This window comes from Mercenaria mercenaria, chromosome 4 (assembly GCF_021730395.1).
Source record: "Mercenaria mercenaria strain notata chromosome 4, MADL_Memer_1, whole genome shotgun sequence".
Lineage (NCBI taxonomy): Eukaryota > Metazoa > Mollusca > Bivalvia > Venerida > Veneridae > Mercenaria > Mercenaria mercenaria.
The window spans coordinates 100,498,270-100,525,114 of NC_069364.1; the positions used below are offsets into that span (position 1 = coordinate 100,498,270).

At 33.5% G+C, this 26,845-nt stretch overlaps 1 protein-coding gene across 1 annotated transcript; it reads right to left on the reverse strand.

The window, feature by feature from the left end:
- LOC123552515 (JNK-interacting protein 1-like) lies at positions 1 to 26,817 on the reverse strand. The gene is given in 10 exon segments (XM_053542048.1): positions 1 to 1,839; positions 4,135 to 4,233; positions 4,517 to 4,596; positions 5,176 to 5,280; positions 15,428 to 15,522; positions 16,288 to 16,539; positions 17,533 to 17,919; positions 18,766 to 18,901; positions 20,075 to 20,399; positions 26,368 to 26,817. Coding segments are annotated over 10 exon segments (1,596 nt in total). The 5' UTR covers positions 26,412 to 26,817; the 3' UTR covers positions 1 to 1,766.
- Between the last annotated feature and the right edge of the window lie 28 nt (positions 26,818 to 26,845).

Below are 26,845 nucleotides of genomic sequence, written 5' to 3' on the forward strand. Positions count from 1 at the left end.
CTATATAGTAACATGTATTTAATGCATTTGTCAGTAGTTGACAGAATATCATCAAATATTTATAATCAGAATTAATAAATCTTTTTCAAGTTACAAAGTTTAAACGTTATTACGTATTATGTTCAAGTAAGACATAAATTTGAAACGATCATTTAGAAAAAACGTGTTTTTTGTTCCTTCGGAATATTTGAAGGAACTTTGAATCAGTACAGACTTTGTCATACAGTTTATATTAATCACAGGTAATAGTCATAGTAAATGAAAGACTCACATATAACCATTTATCTGCATGCAAAACAAACACAACATGCTTATAATTGAAGAATAAAAAGAAACATGAATGTATGGTTTAAATTCCATATGCCGTCTTTTTGAACAAAAGCTTACTACTCAGAAAAAATGTTTCGTGTAGATATAATCAGTGTTTAGTCTTTCGCGTCTAATATGTATAGATCTTGTTTGAAAATTAGTAAATTATTACTATTTATACTTGTTATTGCTGACTTTTTAAAATGTCGTAAGGCTAGCTTAAACATTTTTTCCGGACAAAAGGCCGCTTCTCTGAATTGGCCGCACATTGGTCACCGTACATGTATAGGCTCCCAGGCCTCTAAAGCCTGAATGCGGTGTATATGTTGGTCTGACAGCTAAGGTCTGAATGCGGTGTATATGTTGGTCTGACAGCTAAGGTCTGAATGCGGTGCATGTGCCGATGCGGTTGTTATGGTTTGCATGCGGTGCATGTGTCGCTACTGCCGCTAAGCGGCGCATTTGTAGGCCTGGCCGCTAAGGCCTAAATACGGTGCACGTGTCCATGTGATACTTATTAACGTCGGAGAGACACTCGCGCTATCAATTGGTCTGTGAAAGCTAAACTGAAAGAATTGCCATTAGAACTTGCACTCGGCACACTTTTATGGAGATCAAATCGAGGGGTGAATGCGAAAGAAGTCTAAGTGCTTCTTCAGTTATATAAACTTAGACCTCTTGCACTTCCACCTCTTGAAATAAGCAGGTGTAGCTGCACGTGTCGCTGGTCGGCACTGGGACATATAGCGACTATCCGCCGAGAAGAAAATGCTAAATGAAAGAAAATCACGTTTCTATCGTAAATACAGCATCTATTGTCCGGAGAGCAGCTCCATTAGTACATTTATTCATTGCTTTTTTCTAGTAATTGAACGAGAATTATGTATCTGAAGTCATGATGATAATATGCAAATGAAAGTCATTTTCGCAAGTAAATATTTTCTGCCCTGTACGAGTAACACATTAATTTACATATTCTGATACATGTATTTAGTAGTTTTACTTCATATAAAGCTCCTCAAATTAATTTTATTCCAAGTAATCCTCTTGTGTCTAACGTTTTATTTAAACACAGTACAATTATACTGCTTTTTGTTTGATTTCAAATAATTCTCTTTCTCATTTTCCATTCCATACATCCTCTTCAGCAGTAAGTCTGAATTTCAGTATCTTTACTGTAAAAAACTTTCCTCATATTATATATCATGTAAATATCTCCTGTAAGATGTGTGATTTTTTTTTCATGTTAATATTCCACAATTTACTTGTATGTTTTTCCATGTAAATATATTCCATATGCATGACATTCCGTGAAAAATCTTCCTTCAGATGCGCGAATTTCAATAATTTCATTCCATGTTATAATCTTTCTAATACATGTTAATCCATGTAAATATCTTCTGACAAATGTGTTATGCAGATTACTTTATTCCATGTAAATATTTTCCTTGTATATGTTATTCCATGTAAATATCTTCTGTCGGATGTGTAAACGCCATATACTCCTGGTAGAATCTTTTAAAAGCTTGCCTGAAATATAAATTACATGCAAATGCATCATATATGTTTTAATGCTACATAATACATTATTCATTTTTTTTTTACATTTTGAAAAATAATTTCCCATAGCATATTTATATAAAAATGTTGCAATGTGTAAGACATAAAGCACGCTAATGTAGGAATGTACATAAAACACATTTATATAGGAATGTTGCAACGTTTAAGGCATAAAGTACGTTAATGTAGGAATGTTGCAATGTCTTATACACGAAACACATTTATATAGGAATGTTGCAACGTTTAAGGCATAAAGCACGTTAATGTAGGAATGTTGCAATGTCTTATACACGAAACACATTTATATGGGATTGTTGCAACGTTTAAGACATAAAGTACGTTAATGTAGGAATGTTGCAATGTCTTATACACGAAACACATTTATATGGGAATGTTACAACGTTTAAGACATAAAGTACGTTAATGTAGGAATGTTGCAATGTCTTATACACGAAACACATTTATATGGGAATGTTGCAACGTTTAAGACATAAAGTACGTTAATGTAGGAATGTTGCAATGTCTTATACACGAAACACATTTATATGGGAATGTTGCAACGTTTAAGACATAAAGTACGTTAATGTAGGAATGTTGCAATGTCTTATACACGAAACACATTTATATGGGAATGTTGCAACGTTTAAGACATAAAGTACGTTAATGTAGGAATGTTGCAATGTCTTATACACGAAACACATTTATATAGGAATGTTGCAACGTTTAAGGCATAAAGCACGTTAATGTAGGAATGTTGCAATGTCTTATACACGAAACACATTTATATGGGATTGTTGCAACGTTTAAGACATAAAGTACGTTAATGTAGGAATGTTGCAATGTCTTATACACGAAACACATTTATATGGGAATGTTACAACGTTTAAGACATAAAGTACGTTAATGTAGGAATGTTGCAATGTCTTATACACGAAACACATTTATATGGGAATGTTGCAACGTTTAAGACATAAAGTACGTTAATGTAGGAATGTTGCAATGTCTTATACACGAAACACATTTATATGGGACTGTTACAACGTTTAAAGCACGTTAATGTAGGAATGTTGCAATGCACTTTTATGTAGGTATGTTGCCATGCCTAAAACTTAGTGCATTCATGTAGGAAAGTTAAGCCCTCTACAGACGGTAGGTTTTTGTTGTACAACACTAATTATCTCAAAGATGTACAATTTTGAAATTGTACATTTTTCACATACAGACAGTATTCCATTCTAATATAAATCACAGAGATTTACCTATATAACGTATAGTGCATCAGGTACTGAAAAGAATGTAACCATTAATAATAAAAATGATATTCACCTTTTTATGTCCCATGAATTTGATTACGCATGACACAAATAAGCCACGCCATGAGAAAACCAACAAAGTGGCTTTGCATGGATGCAGACCAGCCTTTGCATCCGCGCAGTCTGGTCAGGATCAGTGATGTTTGATTTCAAAGTCTATTGCAATTAGAGAAACCATTAGCGAACAGTATGGACCAGACTGTGCGGATGCTGGTCGGAAACGCACTATGTTGGTTTTCTCATGGCGCGGCTCAAATCATTTAACTTTTCAGTGTCATCCTTTTTCCATTATGCATTAGAAGCCATTTTATATTCAGATTTGTGTTTATTTTTTGGACAATTGTTTCTGGAATTTCATTCACTTGCCTCTTATCAACTAATTATTTACCAATTTGTTGCTTGTCAACGTGGGTGGTACGTAAGGCAAAACTTACGAAATAGAACATGTCCTAATCTGTAAGTCAAGACTTAAGATTTACGAAATCAAGGAATAGCATCGTACACACTATAATAATTGGCTGTACATCTTAAATTTAATTGGTGTTGTACAACAAAAACCTACCGTCTGTAGAGGGCTTTAGTGTCTATGGCATGAAACGCAAATATGTAAGAATGTAGGCCTAAACCGAGTTATAGTAGAAATATCTAAGACATCAAATACATTAATGTAGGAATGTTGCAATGTCTAAGGCTTGATACACATCCTCAAAATCATTTTAAGAAGTATTAAAAATTCCCAGGTTTTAATCAGTATAAAACTGTATTAAAACTAATCTGTTTTGTTTCATATAAAACGCAGTATTTCATTTCTTAAAGAAAGTACAATCAGGATGTGCCTACAGACATTGGCAACCTCTTATTAAATACCCACGTGAATTAAAGTATTTGTGGAATATTGTTTATCTATAATGAAAAAAGTATGCTAAGGTGCATGTTACGAGAAACAACTCACCCGACGGCGTCTGTGACAGACCGTGTAGATTTTTCTCCAAGAAAAACATGACACGCATATCTGTACTGGTTGGGGTGTTTCGTGATGAAAGCAAAATATCTATAAAAGAGGAAAAATGTTACATTATTAGTATAAAGAGGTTTATTTGTACATGATGAATCTTTATAGCTTACATGAAAATTTTGTTTTAATTTATATATGGTTATAATAAAAGGTGAAATGGAAGAACCTTATACCGTTATCGAACATTATGATAACAGTGTGGAAAATAAATATTTCCCCTCATTGTATAATCAATTATATAATCTTACGAAAAACAAAACAATATATTTTCCAAAAGGTTCCTGGTAAAAGTTCAGATGTAAATACTTCATGACCTTACCGTTCATTTCTGGGATGATGTCCACAGAATGTTATATTTTTCAAAGCGAAGAAATGTGCAAATGCTTCTAAATGTTCATGCTGAAAAACAAAATCACAAGTTTTAGAAAATGATTATAAAACACAGGGTATTGACTTAGTAGATTTTCAGGACTTTCTGCAAATTGTTAGTAAGGAATTCGATTTTTTAAATAATAATGTTAATTATGATATAACTTAATAAACAAACCACTCGCCAACGTGCACTGATCCATCCAAGACAAAGTTTAATTTATACTCAATAAAATTGTGAGAACACAACTGTAAACTGTTAGGGCAAATATTTCGTTATCAAAAATTTCTCTAAAATGATTATTTGCAAGGTGCTTTCGAGACTAATGCGTCTAAACTGTGTCTTTCATCGTTAATTGTTCACCCCTAATCAGAACAAACCATATGTTCGAGTCCTGCTCCTTTACAATTTGCCAGTTGCTGACAAAATCACTCTATATATATATCAATAAAGTACCATAGTAATCATGTAAACCGCAAGGGAACCAAGCATGCTAAATATTTGTCTTTGTAGAGGTCTGTTGAAAAAAAGAAAAGTATAACTACTGTAGCAAATTCATTGGTTCTGGTCTGTGAAAGTGACATTGTAATTTATATACGTATACATACCCCAGATTTACTTTTGTCAAACATACGTATGCCATACTGGCTCACTTCTAATGTACATATAGGGGGAGGTAATGAAGTGTTCACTGCTCGACGTGATAAAGCAACCTGAAAAATAAAATCTTTAGTAGGAATCTTTAGGAATAAATGATAGTTTTGAAACTTGTGTCCGAGTTTGGACGAGAAAAGCATTCTCTCAAGGTTCAGCGGTTCTTGTTCTAAGCACGTATGATTTCCGGGATCGCACAAACACTGGTACGCAAGGCCACGGTGGACTTTGAAATGCCACACATATAAAATCAATGATATTCTCTGGAAGTTAATATATATTCAGCACTGAGACAAAGTCTTACATGCTTTTATTTAAAAAAATCGATACAATTCTGTTGCAATTTCATTCACTTTCCTGTATTTAATGAACATTTTCTCCTTCAATATCTTTTTTGTGTTTTCAAGCATATTTTTATTTCACGTCTGCAGCATGCATTCTTCATTAAGATGATTTTGAGCACGCAGAGATAGCATGCTATTTGCCGGAAAAGAATGTGCTCATTTCATGTAACAATTTTTCGGTCAATATAATGATTCCAAGGCAACACAAATACTCAAATTGTGAATATTGGAAAAGCTAATTCAATTTGCATAAGCTATATTCATTGTGATAATGTAATACTGGTATATTGTCCTGTTCCATCCCACTTGTATCTAACTTAAAGTCTGATTCACATATTCCGTAACAGTTTCTTGTATTTCAAAAATAATTTTCATCAACAATTAAAAAAAGAGCTATGTTTAGTCCTTTAACCCCGCCTGCTACATTTCTAAAATGGACTGGTCCATCATTCAATTTGGGCAATACCATTTATTATTTGAAGGAGTGTTCACTGAAAATTTACTGACTGAGCGAACAGTGCAGACCATGGATGTGCAGGCTGATCTTGGTCTGCACTGATAGAATCACTTGCCGCCAGCAAGCTACAGATAAAACAAGTTGTTTAGGAACGTTTCTGTAGAAAACTACCAATGAGATATCTTATTTTATGAGGATATATAAGAAAATAAGAAACACTAAGATAGTTTTTTTTTCTGATTTTGGTTGAATGGTTTAAAGTGTACTTTTTAGGTCAACTTTACTGGCATAAACCTTATTGTTTTCGTGATGACTTTCATCCCCAAAGGTTGTGGACCCATTATGACACTTTGCAATTTCTGTGTGATGACGTATTCTCGTCAGGTCATTCGGCATATTTCGGACATAAATGTAGGTCAACGCGCACATGTCTTTTCGTAAAAACCGGAGATTCCCGATAATATATTATTTGCCAATTGTCATTACGGGTCCATCACCTTAACCATTATCATGCTGGACACGAGTTATTCTGCCTTTGCGACCAGTCAGTATCTTTTTGGTATGCAACCCTTTTAACAGTTAATGGTACTGTCCAAATTGAAAGATGGACAAGTTCGTTATAGCAATTTAGCAGGGTAAGGGTTAAAAGCAACCAAGTATAAAATCTTATAAGAATAGCCACATTCAAGGAACGCTGTCGTCCCTCAAACCGATACGCCGCAGCAGCGTATGCACGGTCAATACACAAATAACATAAAGTTAAAACATACGGACACCGGGGACCAAACAAGCAAGGATCAGTTTAGAACGACACAGCCTAGTGGCCACAAATGGTGAGTTTAAACAGTAAAGGTCCACCTTACGCTTCTTTCAAATAACAGGACAGTATCAACAAAAGTAATACCCGCCAGGTAAATCCCTAACATTATATGTAATGGTAAGACAAGACAAGCAATATTGAACACAAAAGTATTCGGGAATTTCATTTTATCCCCAAATATAATAAAAGGATCATAACATCACATAATTTTAAACATTTACGAAAGGAAATAAAAAACCCCCAACCTATTGTATCACTTTCAGAATAATGTATCACATTGAATTAATGCGGATATTATACATTCAGAAAAAATAAGAACTCAACGTAACTACAAATGGATCAATCAGAAAAACCCACTTCATCTCGTTCAATTTCCTGTCTCTAAGTTAGAGAGAACATGATTATTGTAGGAGACGCCCACCACATTCTCTGATATATTCTACTCTATCGATTTTCTTATATATAAAACTGCCCACTGTCTGTTCCTAATGTTGAACTTAAGTGTCCTTTGACATGAAAATCCGATCTTTGGTTTGCGACATTTTATCGCAAAATATTGACAAAAATAATAGACATTCTACGTACAGTAATGTACTTTAAAATATTTTTTTTTACTACTGACATTATTTGACTTTTTCATCAAAGAAACAATATGATAATCAGATCTACTGTTTGTAAAATTAAAGATTAGTTAACTAATAGTTCATGTTCACAAAGTCATTCTCAATAATTAAACTATTTCATTATTCATTTAAATGCGAAAAAAGGGACAATAAGCTAGATCCACGATTCCAGGCAATTGGATAATCTTTGACACTAGCTCAAAGACGGTAGGCCGTAAAACGTCGAAAGGACTAAAATAAATCGCAAAAGAAAAGGAGGATTGTCATGTTATAAAAACAAATTAGAAGGAGTAGGATGTGTTTGGTTAATCGTTGACGTCATTCCTTGACAGTGTTTATACATATTGGGAAAACAATTATATGCGAACCTGTATTCAGTCACACGGATGCCATTATTCCAATATTTGATGTCAAACGCAGTCTCCAAGGATATGTTCTACCAGTCTTAATGTAATCAATTAATCTAAGTTTTATCCCGTATCTCATCTCGGGCGTCAATATGATATTGGCGAAATATGCTTTTCAGCTAAAATTTACAGTACATTGTTGTGTGCATTATGGTGCAAATATATGTTTATAACACTTTGGTCTTACCTGCTCTCTAGTTATGTTCAGCGTTTATTACGTAGTAAACAGATCTTCTCCTATAGTTAAAAGTGGAATATGCAACATCTGGGTCGCATGAAACGTTAAAACTGGCGAAAACATATGAATATCGGGCTTCACCCTGAAGGATATGGCAATTTAAATATTATCAATAATAATGCCCATGTAAAAAAGAACAATGACGTATCTCTGCTCAAATTGCTTGAATTTTATATCCAAACGGCCAGACTTGTCTTGTTTATTATCCAATTTTGTTATATTAAATTTTTAATCCGTCACCAAGCTCTTTCTAATGAGAATTACAGCCAAAATGTTGCACATGCTTTCTTTCAAAGATAAACCAGAATACATTGTCGCTAACAAAGCCGTCAATCGGTGTGTCAGAGTCAATAAATATCTTTCATCATTAGCAAAAGCCAAGTGCCCTTCAAACATTGACCAATACTTATTCCTAAAACTTATAGACAGAAGTGTTACTAAATAGGGCAAATGACCTTTTGTGACTGACTCTAAGGAGAATAATACTTTAAAGTTTGTTTCATTGCATTAGCTGAACTGGATTGAAAGCAAAAACAGGAACTTTCAGATTCATGTCCTCCAGTATTTTTGTTAGTGAGGTGATAAATGATGTTTACGACTTTGGTACAGAACATTAGTCACAATTACGGAAATAATCTTGACATTTACATTCCACAGATATGTCATTACCACTGACCTCTGCAGAACAAATTCCAAAAATCCTGTTAACCGGGACTGTCTGACATCCACAGTAACTAGATGATATAGTACAGAAAAAAACGGGAATGAAAAAATCCTACTCCATTAGAAATTATTCCAAGCATGGATGTTGTTACCCTTAAGGAATAGAAATATAAGAAATCTGAACTGGCATACAAGGCGTTATCAAAATAGAAATGCCCTATTTTTGTTTCTTTAAAAGGATCCGTTGCAAGCTTATGACGCAAAAAAGACAAAACCAGTTGTCACATTTTCATTATCTGATAGATAAGATAACAAACTACGGTAAGGTGTTTGTGGAGAGAGAAACCAGGGAAACAGCTAAGATTGCCGCCTAGTTTCCAGTAAGGATGGTGCAGCTACCATCTATTGAGAACCTGTCTTATTGAAAAGCACGGAAGGAAACACCTGAACAAGTTGTTAGTTAATCCCATACATGGTGTAATTTGATACCGCCATTAAATAGAATCTGACGGAATCTCTCAAGGAAGACTGACGATGTAGAAATGATGAATTTTATTACTATCTGGCATGCTATTTTAGGATCGATGCCAGACAAGACAGATCAATAATGCAGTGAGACAAGAAAGCCGTGTTAGATATCATCTCTGTATAGGAATGAAGTACATATAAAATGTATAGATCTATATAGAGGATATTTGTTTGTTTCAGTGAAATATCAATTTTATTTCACAAGTGAGCATCAAAAACTGATATTTTCACGAGTGGCGTAGCCACGAGTGAAAATGACTTTTTTGGTGCTCACGAGTGAAATAAAACTGATATTTCACTGACACAAACAAATTTTCTTTTTATTTCATGTGTAAAACTCTACTTTTGTCGTGTAATTTATAAAATGTCGAAAATCGCGCGAAAGATCAACAGAAAGCATAACGCAAATGACGTCATTTTAACGACGTCATCGTCATTATGGTCCCCGGTATTCACAACGCTCGGTATACAATTTGATTTCAATCGCGACGGAGGACCGGAACTAGTTCGGCAAAAACAGTGAAAATAAAAATGATAATCTACTGTTTCAAAACTGTGGATTATCACTTTTATTTCACTGAGAAAACTCTATAATTCACTTGAAAACATAAAATAAAAAATTGTACTTTGAAATATAAATAGACTGTCACATTGATTTTTGTGATAGAGTTAGAATATCACATGGTATTCTTTGAATCACTTGATCTTCTTTGAAATGCACATAAATATATAAAATTTAACTTTGAGTTATAGTTTTACTTCTTTGAAATATAGCTGTTAGATTATCACATATTTACATCATTATATTCATTATAAGAAAAAAGTTAGATACCGCATAAATATAGATCTAATAGTCTAACTTAGAAATATACGTAAGCTATAACTACATGTTCCTTGAAAAGTGTACGTGAGGGATGTTACATGTTAACCTTATATGAAGAGACTCGGTCAATCCAACTCTGTTTTTATTTTGCTCGGTTGCATTCTCTGCTCCCAAAAGTTTTTTTATAGGTTTTATTAGCCTAATACATCAATATCAAATGTTTTCTTTGAAAGTACTACGACTATATCACGAATATATAAATTTCATTTTGAAAAAAGAATATAGCTAGACTATCGCATAAAAGCGTATAATTGTACTTTTCTTTTTAAATATAACTAAAATATCATCTATATATACAATATAATTGAGAAATATAGTTAGCCGATCACATGTAATATATATAAAAGTTTACTTTGAAATATAGTAAGACTATAGAATAAAATATTGAAATATTACTTTGAAATATAAAGCAGACTGTCACATAATTTTCAAACATTTACATAGAAATACGGTTATACTGTAAAATTAATATACACTGTATACTATTTTACTTTAAAATTAAGTTAGAGAAAATGAATATATATATTTGTACTTATAAATGTTTTAAATTGATATATACAATTATAGTTCGATTATTACAGATGGTTGTATGGTAATACATATAGAAGACCCTCTGGAAGCATAGGAACATATGGTAACATTTTATGTGAATCGAGGATGCCATACATATAGAAGACACACTGGAAGCAGAAAAGCACATGGTAATGCTTTATGTGAATAGAAGGAGTGCCATACACAAAGAATATACTTTGGAAGTATAGAAGCATATGGTAAAATATTTTGTGAATCGAGGATGTCTTTCATATAGAAAACACTTTGGGAGCATAGAAGCATATGGCAACGCTTTATATGAATAGAAGGAGTGCCATGCATATAGAAGACACTTTGGGAATATAAAAGCATATAGTAACTCTTTATGTGAATAGAAGGAGTGCCATTCATATAGAAGACACTTTGGGAGCAAAGAAGCATATGGTAACATTTTATGTGAATCAAGGATGCCATACATATAGAAGACCCTTTGGAAGCATAGAAGCATATGGTAACACTTAATGTGAATCAAGGATGCCATGCATATAGAAGACCCTTAAGAAGCATAGAAGCATATGGTAACATGTTATGTGAATCGAGGATGCCATGCATAAAGAAGACCCTTTGGAAGCATAGAAGCATAGAAGCATATGGTAACACTTAATGTGAATCAAGGATGCCATGCATATAGAAGACCCTTTAGAAGCATAGAAGCATATAGTAACATTTTATGTGAATCGAGGATGCCATGCATATAGAAGACCCTTTGGAAGCATAGAAGTATATGGTAACATTTTATGTGAATCGAGGATGCCATACATGTAGAAGATCCTTTTGAAGCATAGAAGCATATGGTAACACTTAATGTGAATAGAAGGAGTGCCATATATATAGAAGACACTTTGGAAGCACAGAAGCATATGGTAACACTTTATGTGAATAGAAGGAGTGGCATACATATAGAAGACGCTTTGGAAGCACAGAAGCATATGGTAACGCTTTATGTGAATAGAAGGAGTGCCATACATATAGAAGACACTTTGGAAGCACAGAAGCATATGGTAACGCTTTATGTGAATAGAAGGAGTGCCATACATATAGAAGAGACTTTGGAAGCACAGAAGCATGTGGTAACACTTTTGTGAATAGAAGGAGTGTCATACATATAGAAGACACTTTGGAAGCACAGAAGCATGTGGTAACACTTTTTGTGAATAGAAGGAGTGTCATACATATAGAAGACACTTTGGAAGCACAGAAGCATGTGGTAACACTTTATGTGAATAGAAGGAGTGCCATACATATAGAAGACACTTTGGAAGCACAGAAGCATGTGGTAACCCTTTATGCGAATAGAAGGAGTGCCATAGATATAGAAGACACTTTGGAAGCACAGAAGCATATGGTAACGCTTTATGCGAATAGAAGGATGCCATACACATAGAAGATCCTTTGAGAATATAGAAGCATATTGTAACACTTTATGTGAATAGAAGGAGTGCCATAGATTTAGAAGATCCTTTGGGAATATAAAAGCATATGGTAACACTTTGTGCGAATAGAAGGAGTGCAATAGATATAGAAGACACGTTGGAAGCATAGAAGCATATGGTAACACGTTATGCGAATAGAAGGAGTGTCATACATATAGAAGACACTTTGGAAGCATAGAAGCATATGGTAACGCTTTATGTGAATAGAAGGAGTGCCATAGATATAGAAGATACTTTGGGAGCATAGAAGCATATGGTAACACTTTATGTAAATAGAAGGAGTGCAATAGATATAGAAGACACTTCGGGAGCATAGAAGCATATGGTAACACTTTATGTAAATAGAAGGAGTGCAATAGATATAGAAGACACTTCGGGAGCATAGAAGCATATGGTAACACTTTATGTAAATAGAAGGAGTGCAATAGATATAGAAGACACTTCGGGAGCATAGAAGCATATGGTAACACTTTATGTAAATAGAAGGAGTGCAATAGATATAGAAGACACTTCGGGAGCATAGAAGCATATGGTAACACTTTATGTTAATAGAAGGAGTGCAATAGATATAGAAGACACTTCGGAGCATAGAAGCATATGGTAACACTTTATGTAAATAGAAGGAGTGCAATAGATATAGAAGACACTTCGGGAGCATAGAAGCATATGGTAACACTTTATGTTAATAGAAGGAGTGCAATAGATATAGAAGACACTTCGGGAGCATAGAAGCATATGGTAACACTTTATGTAAATAGAAGGAGTGCAATAGATATAGAAGACACTTCGGGAGCATAGAACGCAAACAAGCAAAATAAATGAAGACTCAGTTTGACTGAGATTTGTTTACGAGAGCTAATGTACACTGATATCAATCACTGTATGCTAGATAGACACGTGCCGAATTCTTAATTGTTTACATATAGATTATAATACTGAAAAATGAAAAATAAAAGACAACAAGAAAACAACAACAACAATAACAACAAAAACAATGCCACTAAACAAGCCTTTCGACAACGAAACTAGGTTCAGAAAGTTTTGTGACAACAGTGCTTAGAATTGTTCAAGTAATGATGCATAGCAAGCTCATATGATTAAGCCTTCATGAGCAGTCGGCATCCATAACAAATATCGATAACTTAGTAGTCAGACATGCAAAAAAGAAAGTATAGTCCTTTTCAAGGTTGTGAGACAGTGTCATCGATTTTCCTGCTTTTTTTGGTTTTACAGGTGTTTCCTTCACCATAGCAAGTTATAAGCTTAATATTTATAACAAGAAACAATTATGCCTCGGTCATTTTGGGTTATACTTGTGCTACTTTAATATTTGTTTATATTACCCAACGTAAGAATTAAGTTTTTGCGGAATATGACAAGGAAAGGGAAGAAACAACTTGTTTGGCTATATACCTAATTAGAAAGCTAAAAGGACATTTAACAACAAAACTAGATTAACAGCATATTATGACAACCGTGTAAAAAATTCTGCTAAATTGCAACTGCTTTTTGACTTATGAAAAGACCTAAGACATGCAGTGTCGTGTTAACATTGTAAAGGCATATAGCTAATGCAGCGAATACCGGTTATGAGAGCAACACAGTCATATTCTATAGCAGATATTCTTACAGTAGCTCTATATCAATATATCATACACAACTGAAATAATTCCTTTTACAGTTTCAGAACAAAAACAGTTTTCTTGTTCTGTCAATGAAATACAATCACAACATAATTAAGAATCGATATTCCTTTATCCGTTTTTTTGCCGCCGAGTAATTGCACACTTGCTCACCAAAGACAATGGTTCTTTTGTCCATGTTTATTTAATGATGCTTTACACGATCTATCAAGCCGGTGCTAGTATTACGCAACCAATTATGACTATTTCTAGATTTGGGTTTGAAATTTCACACGACGTATAATGAAAGAGATTAACGAATCTTTAGCTGAAAAAAACTTTATGTATTTGAAAAAGTGTATGCGTAGTGTTCGGACTCCAAAGTTTTAATAATGCTGGCTAATTCTTTTAGAATATTACAGAAACAACAAGAGCTGTCTCCGTAGGATGACAACATGCACCCGATGGCACTTTGAATGAATAGTTATGGCCGATATTAAGAGTTTAGACTTGACTACGAGCTGGTCTGCGCGCGACACATCGTCTTACTGTTCACACATTCATCATAGTATTTAAACCTGCATGATGACAAAGATATGGACGACATGCCATCAATGCACTATCATGAAAAATGATCTTACGTCTAAGTGTGACTTGACATTGAGCTCGGACCTGGTCTTGCGTGTGACACTCGTCTTACGTGGTACTATCATGCCAATTTTTGAAAATCCATCATCGATGACAAAGATATGGACCGACACGCCACATGCACTATCCTTTACGTCTAAGTGTGACCTTGACCTTTGAGCTACGGACCTGGTCTGCGTACTGCACGTCGTCTTACTGTGGTACACATTCATGCAAGTTTTGAAATCCATCATCGATGACAAAGATATGGACGACACGCCCATCAATGCACTATCCTTAACTGTAGTGTACCTTGACCTTTGAGCTAGGACCTGGTCTTGCGCACTGCACGTGTCTACTGTGGTACACATTCATCAAGTTATTTGAAAATCCATCACGATGACAAAGATATGACCGGACACGCCATCAATGCACATCCTTACGTGTAAGTGTGACCTTGACCTTGAGCTAGGACCTGGTCTTGCGCACTGACGTCGTCTTACTGTGTACACATTCATGCAAGTTATTGAAAATCCATCATCGATGACAAAGATATGACCGGACACGAAAATTGCGACGGACCGACAGACAGACAGACGGTTCAAAAACTATATGCCTCCCTTCGGGGGCATAAAAATATACATCTTTTACTTGTAAAATGGAAAATTCTGCATGTATGTATTAATGTTCAGATTACCTTGACTAACGTGAACATACCGTGTTCAGTTATGACCTTTTAACTAGAATAATAATACCTGTACGAGTATTGAATTCGCTTTCAAGAAGATTGATTTTTGAGGTTGCCTAGGAGAATGACTGTGACTAACACTATGCACGCGTTAAACATGTTCTTGACATTATCTAGTTAATGCAATATTTAAATCGATCATTTCAGCTGACGTGACTCCTTAATATTTTGTATACGACTATTTTGCATATACATTGTAAAGTTAGTGTTTGCAAAAATTACCTTGTTTATAGCTTGGCACAATATTTCATCTCCCTTATGGTAATTGACTTCTACCGATCCAAGAAATCGTAGAAAAAATTTTGAACACCCGTTGTCTTCTAAAACAGTAAAATCAAATACCATATTATATAAAAATAATGGACTTAACACATAAAAAAGAAACAGAAAGTAAGCAATTGTAAATGTATTGTTATACTTATCTTTGAAAGTTTGGCCAACAATCTTTAGAAAAGTTAATTCATATTTACAACTGTTGTAATTAAGTTTCGACAAGATTTACGCAGCTAAAGCGTTATGATATTGGTTTTTGTTGAAATAAAAACGGGAGAAAAGATTACAAAACATGTATAATAACTTAGACATTTAGGAGAAAGGCCTTAATCTGGAGGTAGCTGTGCAAATAAAGCACATATATATAAAAAAAGAGATCAGCTACCCTTCTTCCATTCGTTTCTTCATAGAAATTTCAGAGGTCCTGGTATGCGCTGGTTACCCTGTAAACAATGGGTTTAATCATACTCTCATCTGTTCGTGCGGAGTTAGATGACACCTGAAGGATACACACAAAATTGAACACTTTCATTATATTATTGATTTCATCCTTACATGCTAGTATAAAATGCTTGAAAATAGCTTGATTATAAAATAACATGATTATAAAATTATTATTTGATAAGGTATAACGACAAAAGCACACTCTACATACTTTGTAGTCCCTTTCCTATTAACGTAATTTATACCATACCGATTTTGTGAAGTGTGTACTGTACCTTCAAATAGTCTGAATGACTATATCCCTCTAGATTTTTGCTGAACATGTATTTAGTAAAGTAAAAGCGAAAGAAAACAACACATACAACTGAGGACATTCTCAGAGAAGATCTTTAAAAGTCACTAATCTGTGCTCTTTTAAACTTTTTTAACAGAGTTAGTAAAAGTGAGTTTACCTTCACACCACAAATCATCGTCTGTTTTCGCGACATGTATTGGATCACCTATCTCTATGCTTATTTCATCCTTGTGACGGGGTATGAAACGATGCATTCCTCGATGAGTAACAACTAAATCTTGATATTGTGTTGCTGGAAAACCGGAACTATATCGACGTGAATCTGAAAAAGATAATATTAGAAGTATTCATATTTGTATACATATAAAAAAGTGAACCTGATCCACGTAGTTCTTTAAATGCAGTCAATCTGACTTTAGACATTCTATGGATTTGTTTAATCTTCTAGGAGTAAAACTGTAGATTTGTTCGACTTTCAAAAACATTTGAATAATGTTAGATAACAATGGGGAGTATTTTTCTAACCCGGTTGCCCAATTTCAAACATATGTGTAAAAATAATAAACGTATATCAATTGACTTATGAATTTTAGGCATATTGAAATTTATGCATAATTATGTTAACAAACTAGAAAACAAAATATATATCTTTTTTGTAAAAAGTTAAAAAGAAAGTTTTATGACCGTATTCATGTCTGTCTTGGTTCCTCTATCAAATAAACAGAAAACAACAACGTTTTCTTGAAATTGGAAGATAATTGGTATTTAATAGAATCTGTAAGATGACCGTTTAGAAGCATAGAATGCAACTATGGAAAATAATAGCAGACTCGTTTAGATCGTGTCTGTTCATGAGAGGGGAAAGTGCAACACCTCTCACGGTCCCTAACACCGGCTAGTGGTATTTTATTACAGAAATATATTGAATGGAGTCCAGGGTCTCAAAGGTCCAGAAATATATCAAGATTGAATACAAGTAAGTGGATACATTTTAGCACTTCAACTGAGAAGTTGTCAATGGAATTGTCTATTTGACATTTATTAAAATGATCAACACTACTACAAACTATCTCGGAAAATTGATCACTGTGACTAGGTAAAATGATTTAAAGCCAGATATTATATTAGATCTATATAGCATATCAAAACCACAGCCTTCCTTGCAAAATCAAGAACATTTCCTTTAAAATAAGCATTTTCTATCCACTGACCACGAGGAAAGTGATGCAATATGGATTTCTAGTCATCATCAATAATGTATGCTTCTTGAGAGTACACTGCAGTTTAAATGAACGTTTATTATGTAGTATCATACCTCCGTTGCCTTCATTGTTCCCTTGTCCGCTGGAGGAAGTGCACACCTCACGCGACTTCTCACGTGAAACATCATTTGATTTTTCATGCGCAGCCCGTTGTTCATCTGACCGTTCAGTGGAGTCTTCCTTTAGATACATATTATCCGAGTTTAGAAGGGCTCGGGTATTTTTTGACACAGAATTAAATTTCACAGTTTTAAGTTCCTCTAAATATTTACAACTATATTTAGGATAAACCTTTGGAAGTTGTTTTCCAGAATTTGGAAGAAAAACGTCATCATTGTCACTGTCAATGCTTTGTTCAGTTTTGACAAGGGCTTCTTGAAGTTCATCAGCAAGACATTTTTCATTGTTAATAACTTTAGGCTTCAGTGGTACAACGGGGGCTGAAACATAGAAAACAAATGTCAGGTAGAAGACAAACGCCATTGTCAGACATATTTTGCATCATTCAACCACAGTTTCACTTTTCTTTCAATCAAAGCCCTTTCGTTCTTCACGCCGTGTTTTATAAAACCATAACAAATTCACACACCCTTTTCCAATAACCTTTCATAATATCCTTCTTTTGCTTCCTCAGCTGAACACTAATCACATTTCCTTGTCTAACTCTGACTTGTTAACAAAATAAAACAACAAATCAGTGTTAACATTTCTCTGCATTCCTTGACGTTCAGTTACAGGATTGCCAAAATCGATGTGCACGCTGCACAAACACATACAATAACCGATAAATGCAGTAATGCAACACTGATGGCAAATCTGACATATGCCTGGCATAAAATGGATTTGTTGCCACGTGCGCGACAGCATAGGAAGAAAGTTCAAAACCTTTTGAAAACATTAATGTTTTCCTAATTAATGTACACAAAGGGCACAAATATTTATGTGGGACAGTTTTGAGAATAACAACAGTTTTGCAATTCAGAACTATTATCGTGTACTGATCCAGATGGTGTACAGCATATCTATTATCACTATTAGATCTGTCATAACCAGTACATTAAGAATATGTGTCATTTTAGATAAAGTTGAAAAACATTTAGTACCACTGGATCATACACAAACGGTCAAAGAAATATTCACCGTTTTGGAATCTGAAACAGAGATTAGTATACGTTAGTTGATAGTAAATTGCTACATGGTAAAATCGCTACTGCACAACAGATAATAACAATAAATTATAATTATGCAATTACGTTACGAAGCATGTATTACAAGGATGAGTTTACCTTGCACTTTCTTTGGTATATCAGGTAGTTTACGGGGTCTTCTGGCGGCTTTTGTAGTTGTTGCTGGGCTCTTGTGGGAGGGGGAACATGGCCGAACATTCTCTTTGTCGCTCAAGTCATTCTCGCAGTCAGAGAGCTATATTTATAACAAAATTAAACATAATGTATGTAAAAAAATCACACAGACCTTTCATGTTAAGATTAATGAAAACTAATTACATTTGTTATTCAATTGTCTGCCATTTTGCATAATGCTGGTATAAATTACATAAAGTAATAACGGTAATTACTCAAAAATTGCACCATTTAATTGAACAATATTGGTAAGATCATTACTGTTACTGAGAAATGCATTGAATATAATGTTGCATACATTACACGCTGAGTGCACTTGCAGTTAACATACATTTTCTCGTTTGAGCGATATTTCATGTAACGAAAAATATTTTCCTTCTCAGTTTGAACTCAATTTAAAAAATGGCTTTTTCATTGGAAGGAATTTGTGTGTTGTAACAACATCGAATACATCAAGTGTATGGTCTGATCAAAAAAGCATCGCCTGCGACTGTTAATGCTTGTCTGCAAGTGTTTGGCATTACGCAATATGCAATAAAAATATCATGGTTCTTGACCTTCTTACTCACATATTGTTGGCAGAAAGTGCATGAAGTTTATAGTATATAAAAAAGTGAACCAATACCAATTAAAATAACCATAAATGTCATAATTTTAACAAATTATAGTTCTTGACCTACTTACTTATCTTATGATAATATACAAGTTTCAAAGTTTTACTTTATAATACTCATGAAAAAGGACCTAAACAAAACATTTGACAAAGAAATTCCTATTGTCAAAGTACATGAGGTCCGTTATTCTGACAAAATACATATCAGAGTTATGGCTCTTGGTCTGCATACTCACATAAAGATAAAAACCGTTTTCAACGTATAAAAGCTGTTGCTCTCAAGTAAAATGGACCTAAACAAAAATTTAACCAAGAAAATCCAATTTTTATAAGTAGAAAAAGGGTAATAATTGTGTGAAAATGCAAGCGAAAGTTATGGCTCTTTAGAAACGTATTCATCTAACAAGTTTTAAAGCCATAGCTTTTATAGCTTTTGAGAATAAGTGAAAACTAAACAAAAGAAATCTTAACCGGCGCCGAAGCCTGTGGAAACACCGAAGCCGGCGGACGATCAAGTGATGAAATTACCTCGTAGATTCTTTTGAAAAATCAGACAAACTAAAAAGTTATAATCATCATTATACAGGACACCAAAACACACAAAAATACCAAAAAATGTACCTGTAGAAAATTGTTGTTAATCAGATTTATATTTTGATAAGGACTGTCGAGCACTTTGTTTAAATGTTGTTCATTTATATGATTGTTGATCCGCTCTAAATGGTTTTGTTGCCATTCTAACTTTGCGTATGTGTCTTTGATGGTTTGTGTTTTATCACAAAATCTATCACACGTGGTTTGTGTCACGTGGCTAATACTGTTGTTATTGTTTATCGCAGACTGTGCCAAGCAGCTAATGAGGAAGCGTTCTCGCTGTATTTCCAATGATTCGTCATCATCTTCATCCATAGAATCTCCTGACTCGGGACTGAGGTCGTGGACCAGTCTGGAAGGCAAGTGTTTATAAATTAAAGATATACAAAGGACCAATTGTAGACATGAATAAGAACATTTCTACGTTAACTTTCAAATTAATTACAGACATATTTCTAATTCGCTAACGTGCGTGCGCAAACCTGACCGTAGAAATGTGAGATTAGGATATAAGCTGAAAATTTATTTAAAATTTAATATTAAACATCCTCAACACCGACCAACTGAACAAGTTTAATTTTGATCAAAATATTATTTATTAGAGGGTTTCTTTCGAGGGGGATATCCGGCATACTGCTTTATAATAATTATATAATTCCTTATTGTATTTGTAATACAAGAGTGATATCTTTCATGTGCCGTTGTGCTGTTTTTCTTGTACGTTTATGCAGCGTTATTATATGCCTGATGTCTAATCACAACTACATATCAACTAGTTCAATGCGTAATACAAAACAATGAAAGTCTCATGTCCCTCTCGCGCTTTGTGACCGATTGTATCTGGCGAAAGTTATATTGAAGACTTTGCAGTGATTAATAGCAGAACGATGAGCAAGTGCCATGGACATTTCGCAACCGCAATACGAATACTTTTTGAAGACCTTGAAATATTCTTTGGCCTTGTATGACTTCTAAAATATTGTCTGAGATATATTAGTAATGGTAGAGAAAATTTGATCATTCTAATTTTGAATCGGATAAGTAAGTATGAATATGGAGTGAAAAACCAGCGTGGCAAAAATAACTGCAACATGTCTAGTAAGATTTTTTTTTGATTTTTATTTTTATTCTGTTTCTTTTGGGTGAGTGAAACAGATTGAAAAAATCATTCATCTGTTTTATGATAATAGGCTCTAATATTCTTTCAAATACCTCCTTGGGCCCTTAAAATGTTGGAGAAATGAAAAATATAATTAGTGAATCGGGACATTAAAGTATTTATTTTGAAGTGTTAAGACGAAAATCACTAACTACAATTGTAATTTCATTAAAGAATTAAAACAAAGTAAGAAGAATATTAACATGGAAATGTCAAACTATCGAGAAAATTGTAACACAATGTATGGGTCCAATGACAAATAACACTATTTATTAAAGTTCAAAGCATCGCTCGATTTAGTAAATAAGCGTTGGTCCCGGCGCTATCAATGTTTGTAATAAAAATACAAAGTACATAATATAAATCGACTACTCTCTGACAATCAGCGTGCATAGTTTTATTGCACAGTTTGTTTTAGTTATTGATCAATTCATATCCGAAGCAGTGTTTCAGCTGACTTTCAATAGTTTTTCTCGAGAACGTTGTAGAGTGTTTAGACTATATTTCTTCATATTTTCTGATTCCCTCTCTAACAAAAATGAATGTATATCATATAAGCTTATGAAAGAAACACACTCAATGTAGTGAGATCTTAGTCAGGTGAGACAGTACTACTAAATGAATGACATTTGATAATATGAGACTGTTTTTTTTTAGTATACATGCACATAGGTCTTTATGTGAAACACACGCATAAAAACCAAAGACAAAAATCCTCAAGAAATAACAGCAACGTTCCTAGAACGTAGCTTCACACAGATGAAACCCTACACAGTGTATGTATTGACAATTATACATAGACAAAGAAAAATGATTAATCAACAAGGACAAAACCAAACAAATTTAGGAACACCAAGGGACACGGCCTTACAACCGTAAATTGCAAAAACACCACTGGTAAGTTTTAACGCAGCAAATTTTACTGTTAATCCTGCTAAGTTGCAATGTTACAGAACAATGTAAATAAAAGGTATCCCCTGGCAAACATATCGGATACAAAAATACAATAAGCAAACCACAAAATGCCCGATAAAAGTATGTATATAAAAAGCAAACCAAAAGAATAATATACACATGTACACAATGCCTTTATAGAAGGCGGAGGAAGAAAATTATTTTTTATATTGGTGGTTTATCTCGGCAACTTATTACTGTCACATTTCTATTTGTATTAACAATTATCTTTTTATTTTGATCTATTTGATTTATTATAATAACATGTAAGTCCAGAGCACTGAAATTCTGGTTTAAAATCATGAAAAATGTAAACTCACCTATCCATACAGTTTATATTGACTTGTGTAATAACGTTAATTCAAATTGTTGGACAACGCGAATACACTCTATAATTGACCACTTAGGATATCATAATGTACGTGTTAATTTTAATGTTGATATACATAAATTTGATATGTTTAAGACACGATTATTCGATCAATACATGCAAGATTGGAATGCATCCGTAAATGAAAGTGCCAAGCTAGATACTTATTGTAACTTTAAAACTACTTTCTGGTTTGAAAGTTATATTGTTAAATTATCAAATGATGAACTTAGAAAATGGTTTACTCGTATAAGACTTAGCTCACACGCCTTAGCCATAGAAACTGGTAGATATAACAACATACCAAGGGAAAATAGAATATGTGCTTTGTGTAATAAGAATATGATTGAATCTGAATACCACTTTATGTTATGCTGTACAAAATATCATGATATTAGAAAGAAATATCTAGGTAATGTATCATGGCCTAGTAGACAGAAATACTATTCTTTGATGTCAACTAATAATAAAACTAAACTAGTTAACATAGCCAAATATATAAAAGAAGCTATGAATATACGTATTAATACCCTTGAACAATGAACTGTTTCTGTGATTATTACATGTATATATTGCAAATGAAATGTTTTTGTATTTGTACCTGTCTTTGCCATAATGTATTATGTTTTGTAAATGGCCAAAGGCTATTTTATATTGCTGAATTTTGCCAATAAACTTGTAACTTGTAACTTGTAACTTGTATTATGTAACATCCGTTGAAACTAGACGTAGATATTTGTTTAATGAGGCATATATTCCAGTCTAAAATAATTACGCAGGACTAGGGACGTGATGTTTGGTGTACAACTCTCAAAAGATGTAATTCATATAGGTATGCATATGCTGATATATAAAAGAATCCCCTGGACAGTTCCAAGTACGGGAAGACTTAATTAGACTCGACCGGTTATAGGGGTTGTGAGGGATGTTACATATTACATTACCCCAAGGACAGAAACAATATCACTCAAACCAAATCTGCTTTTATTTTGCCCGATTACGAGAGATCGTTTAAGTTTTATTTGATAAGTATTATCTTCCTTTGAACTAGCTTCTGTATACAAAGATTATTATTTCTAAAAGACATTGTTTTACCTAATCGTAGCGGGGAATAATTTCACATTTTACTATTTTTATCAAACAAGTTGAGTTTTGGGTTAGACATGCCTTTTCACCAAACAATCACTTCACTTACTCCCAATTTCCAAGACGGTGTCGCTTTTTGTTCGCATTATATGTCATTATTATTATTTTATATGATCATGGTGTTGCCCCATCCTCATATTGTTGTAGCCTCTATTTTATATTCATTCTATATTCATGGTGTATCTTCATGTTGTGTATTACATGTATAGCACACTCTGTGTTATATTTTTACATTACAATGTCTATCTGAGGGTTGCTTAGTGTGCAACAGGCGTGGTTGTGAAAGTGATCATGGTACACAATGCCTTATGGCATTCCATTCTACATTTTCTTTGTTTTGACCTAGTTTGAATGTGTAAACTTGTTGAAACAGTTGAAATTAACTGGTATTTCGTGGCACTAAGATGGCTTGTAGGTCTGGTAATATATTGGAAACAATGCTAATATGATTTCATTTTTCAGTTTCTCTAAATGAATCATCAGGCTTTTTATTTGTTAGTAACATTTTTAATCGGGATATGTTTAAGATTCATTTACTGGAATCACTTTTACTTATGACAGGTTCTTATAAGTTACATTCAATTCGACAAATTACCTAAGACTCTTGGCAATGATTCCATACTAAGGAATTTACCTACAAAATATTCGTTTTCATGTAAGCAACATGACCTCAAACAACTTGATGAAATACGGGAACCTCAGTTAATTGGAATTATAGACATTAATTATAAACATTAATTAAACCCATTATTGAGGAAATTACGTATCATCTGTTTTGTTTGATCTTAACATAAAACAGTTGTATGATTCATTAGAACATATGCATAGATATATTACAGTGTTTACATGTCTGGCTCTAGAATAACTAGTATCCAGCTTTTTAAATCAAATAAAACAAATGTTAGAGTTTGCACCGACGGCAGAATTGATAACTTCACGTAGTAGATGGGTCTTTATGGATATAGGACGGCAGAATTGATAACTTCACGTAGTAGATGGATCTTTATGCATATCACGTAGTAGATGGGTCTTTATGGATATAGGAACAATTGTACTGCTAAATCATTCAACGTAGGATCGAAGTACATTTACTAAAATGTACATCTAAATTATCTTTTCTGCATTTTTGCAATGAGTACATAGTGTCACTGACCTGGCTAACTTTACACTGTAATATATATGCTCTCTTTACAGAACTCTGTTATACTCACATTTAAAGATGGATTATGCTCATCTCTCACTAAAATATATTTATCTTTTAGATATTGATTTAAAGACACATGCTGCAGTTTCTTGTATGAGAGATGGGACACAAATTTCCCAATAATAGAATTTGTTCAAAGTTTGTACATGAACACAGTTTCATATAGAAACAGAAAAATACAAAAAACAATCATAGGTCACCGTGCTTGTTCAGGGGTTATCTGCCCTTAAAACTGTTTTTTTTTCAAATTTGCACATTCAAGGGCAGATAACTCTTGAACAAGCATGGAGACCTTCGATGTTTTCATAACTCTGCTTCTAACATGACAATGTGTTCATATACAAACTTTGAACAAATTTTTTATTGGGATTTTTTTTTATCCAATACTGACGCAACCGTCCTTAAATACAAAGATTACTCATCAATGTATATTTTGGCTACATATAGAAACTGACTACTTATGCTGAGCTTCAGTCACAACAGTATGTTATTTGATTATAGTCATTTGCTAAAACAACTTCCAGTTTCTAAGTGATAATCCGTATTCGTACAAACATGTTCATACTGTGTTTACTTACACATGTATAGCCTTGATACAAAATTGTTTATAATTATTTCCATGTTTTTGTATGTTTACATCAGTACATACATACTGTGTGGTAACAATTTCTATTTTGAAATATGAATTTGGGGCAAGAGATATCTGTAATCAGAATAACATTGTCACTTCGTACATTTCTAGTTTAATGGACATGTTTTAAATACTGATGCTAGCACTTCAGTTACTTAAAGTCTACTTAAAACTATGCCGAAATATTAGAAGTTATGTTTGGAAAGATGCTGCAGACAATCAGAAGATAGATAAAGTCATTTTTCGTTTATTTCTTTGTACTGACTTTTGTCTTATGATTAGTTAAGATATTTAGAGATTTCTATGTGTGTGAGAAGCTGTTATCAAACCAAGTCAGGATTTTGTGTACATACAGATACATATATGTTTCATCTGATTAAAAATGTGTTTACCTCTTTTTGTGACTTCCTTTAAAACAAGATTGTATCTAGTTCAAAGGCTCGGTTTGCTGTATGTACTTTCAAAGCATGAAGTATGTACTGCGTAATCATAAAGTATGTACTACGTAATCGAGAAGTTCTGAGATATAGTTATAATGTTCGGTGATGTGAAGATATAATATCTTTAATAAGATCTTGTTTGCACTTCATTATGGAGAAAGTTATTTCAAAGATACAACAAACTGCGACTGAAAAAATCAATGTGAAGTTCTGCCTTCTATTGAATACATTTGAATAAGAATTGATTCAATACATGAAACAGAATATTTTAAGAATATGTTAGTATTATGTTCACAGTAGTATAATGATTTCATATAAAACTTATACAGTCGTACAATGGTTTTACAAATGTACTGTAAAAATATATGTATAGATAATATGATAAAACGTTATGTTAGAAACCAATATGTTAGTACCTCAGAGTTAATTCTGTCCGGATAGGTCTCTGAATCTGCATCATGTTTCTGGTTTAATTTTGTCGTCTGCTTCGTCTTTAAAATCTATTTCTTTTATTTTTAAATTCTTACTCCATAATTCCGTTATGTTTCAATTCCATTGAATCAATACACACTTCCATACATAATAGCATTCATAATTTAGACCCACACACCCGCCATGTTTCATATATTTGTTCCGCTGCTAGAGATCAGCAGACGTATAGATTTTTCCTCAGAATAAATTATGCAGAACAACAGAACGTGCGCGTATATTTAGCTTCCAGTATTTCCATGACGTAGATCTTATTCATAAAAATCAGGTGACACTTGATATAAAGTAACGAAATATTGGACATGTATTACAGTAGAAAATAGATATTTGGACAAAGGATGTCCTTTAAGACTTTAGACCGGAAGTGACGCCAGCAGAATCGATTGTTTGAAAACCAATACGCCT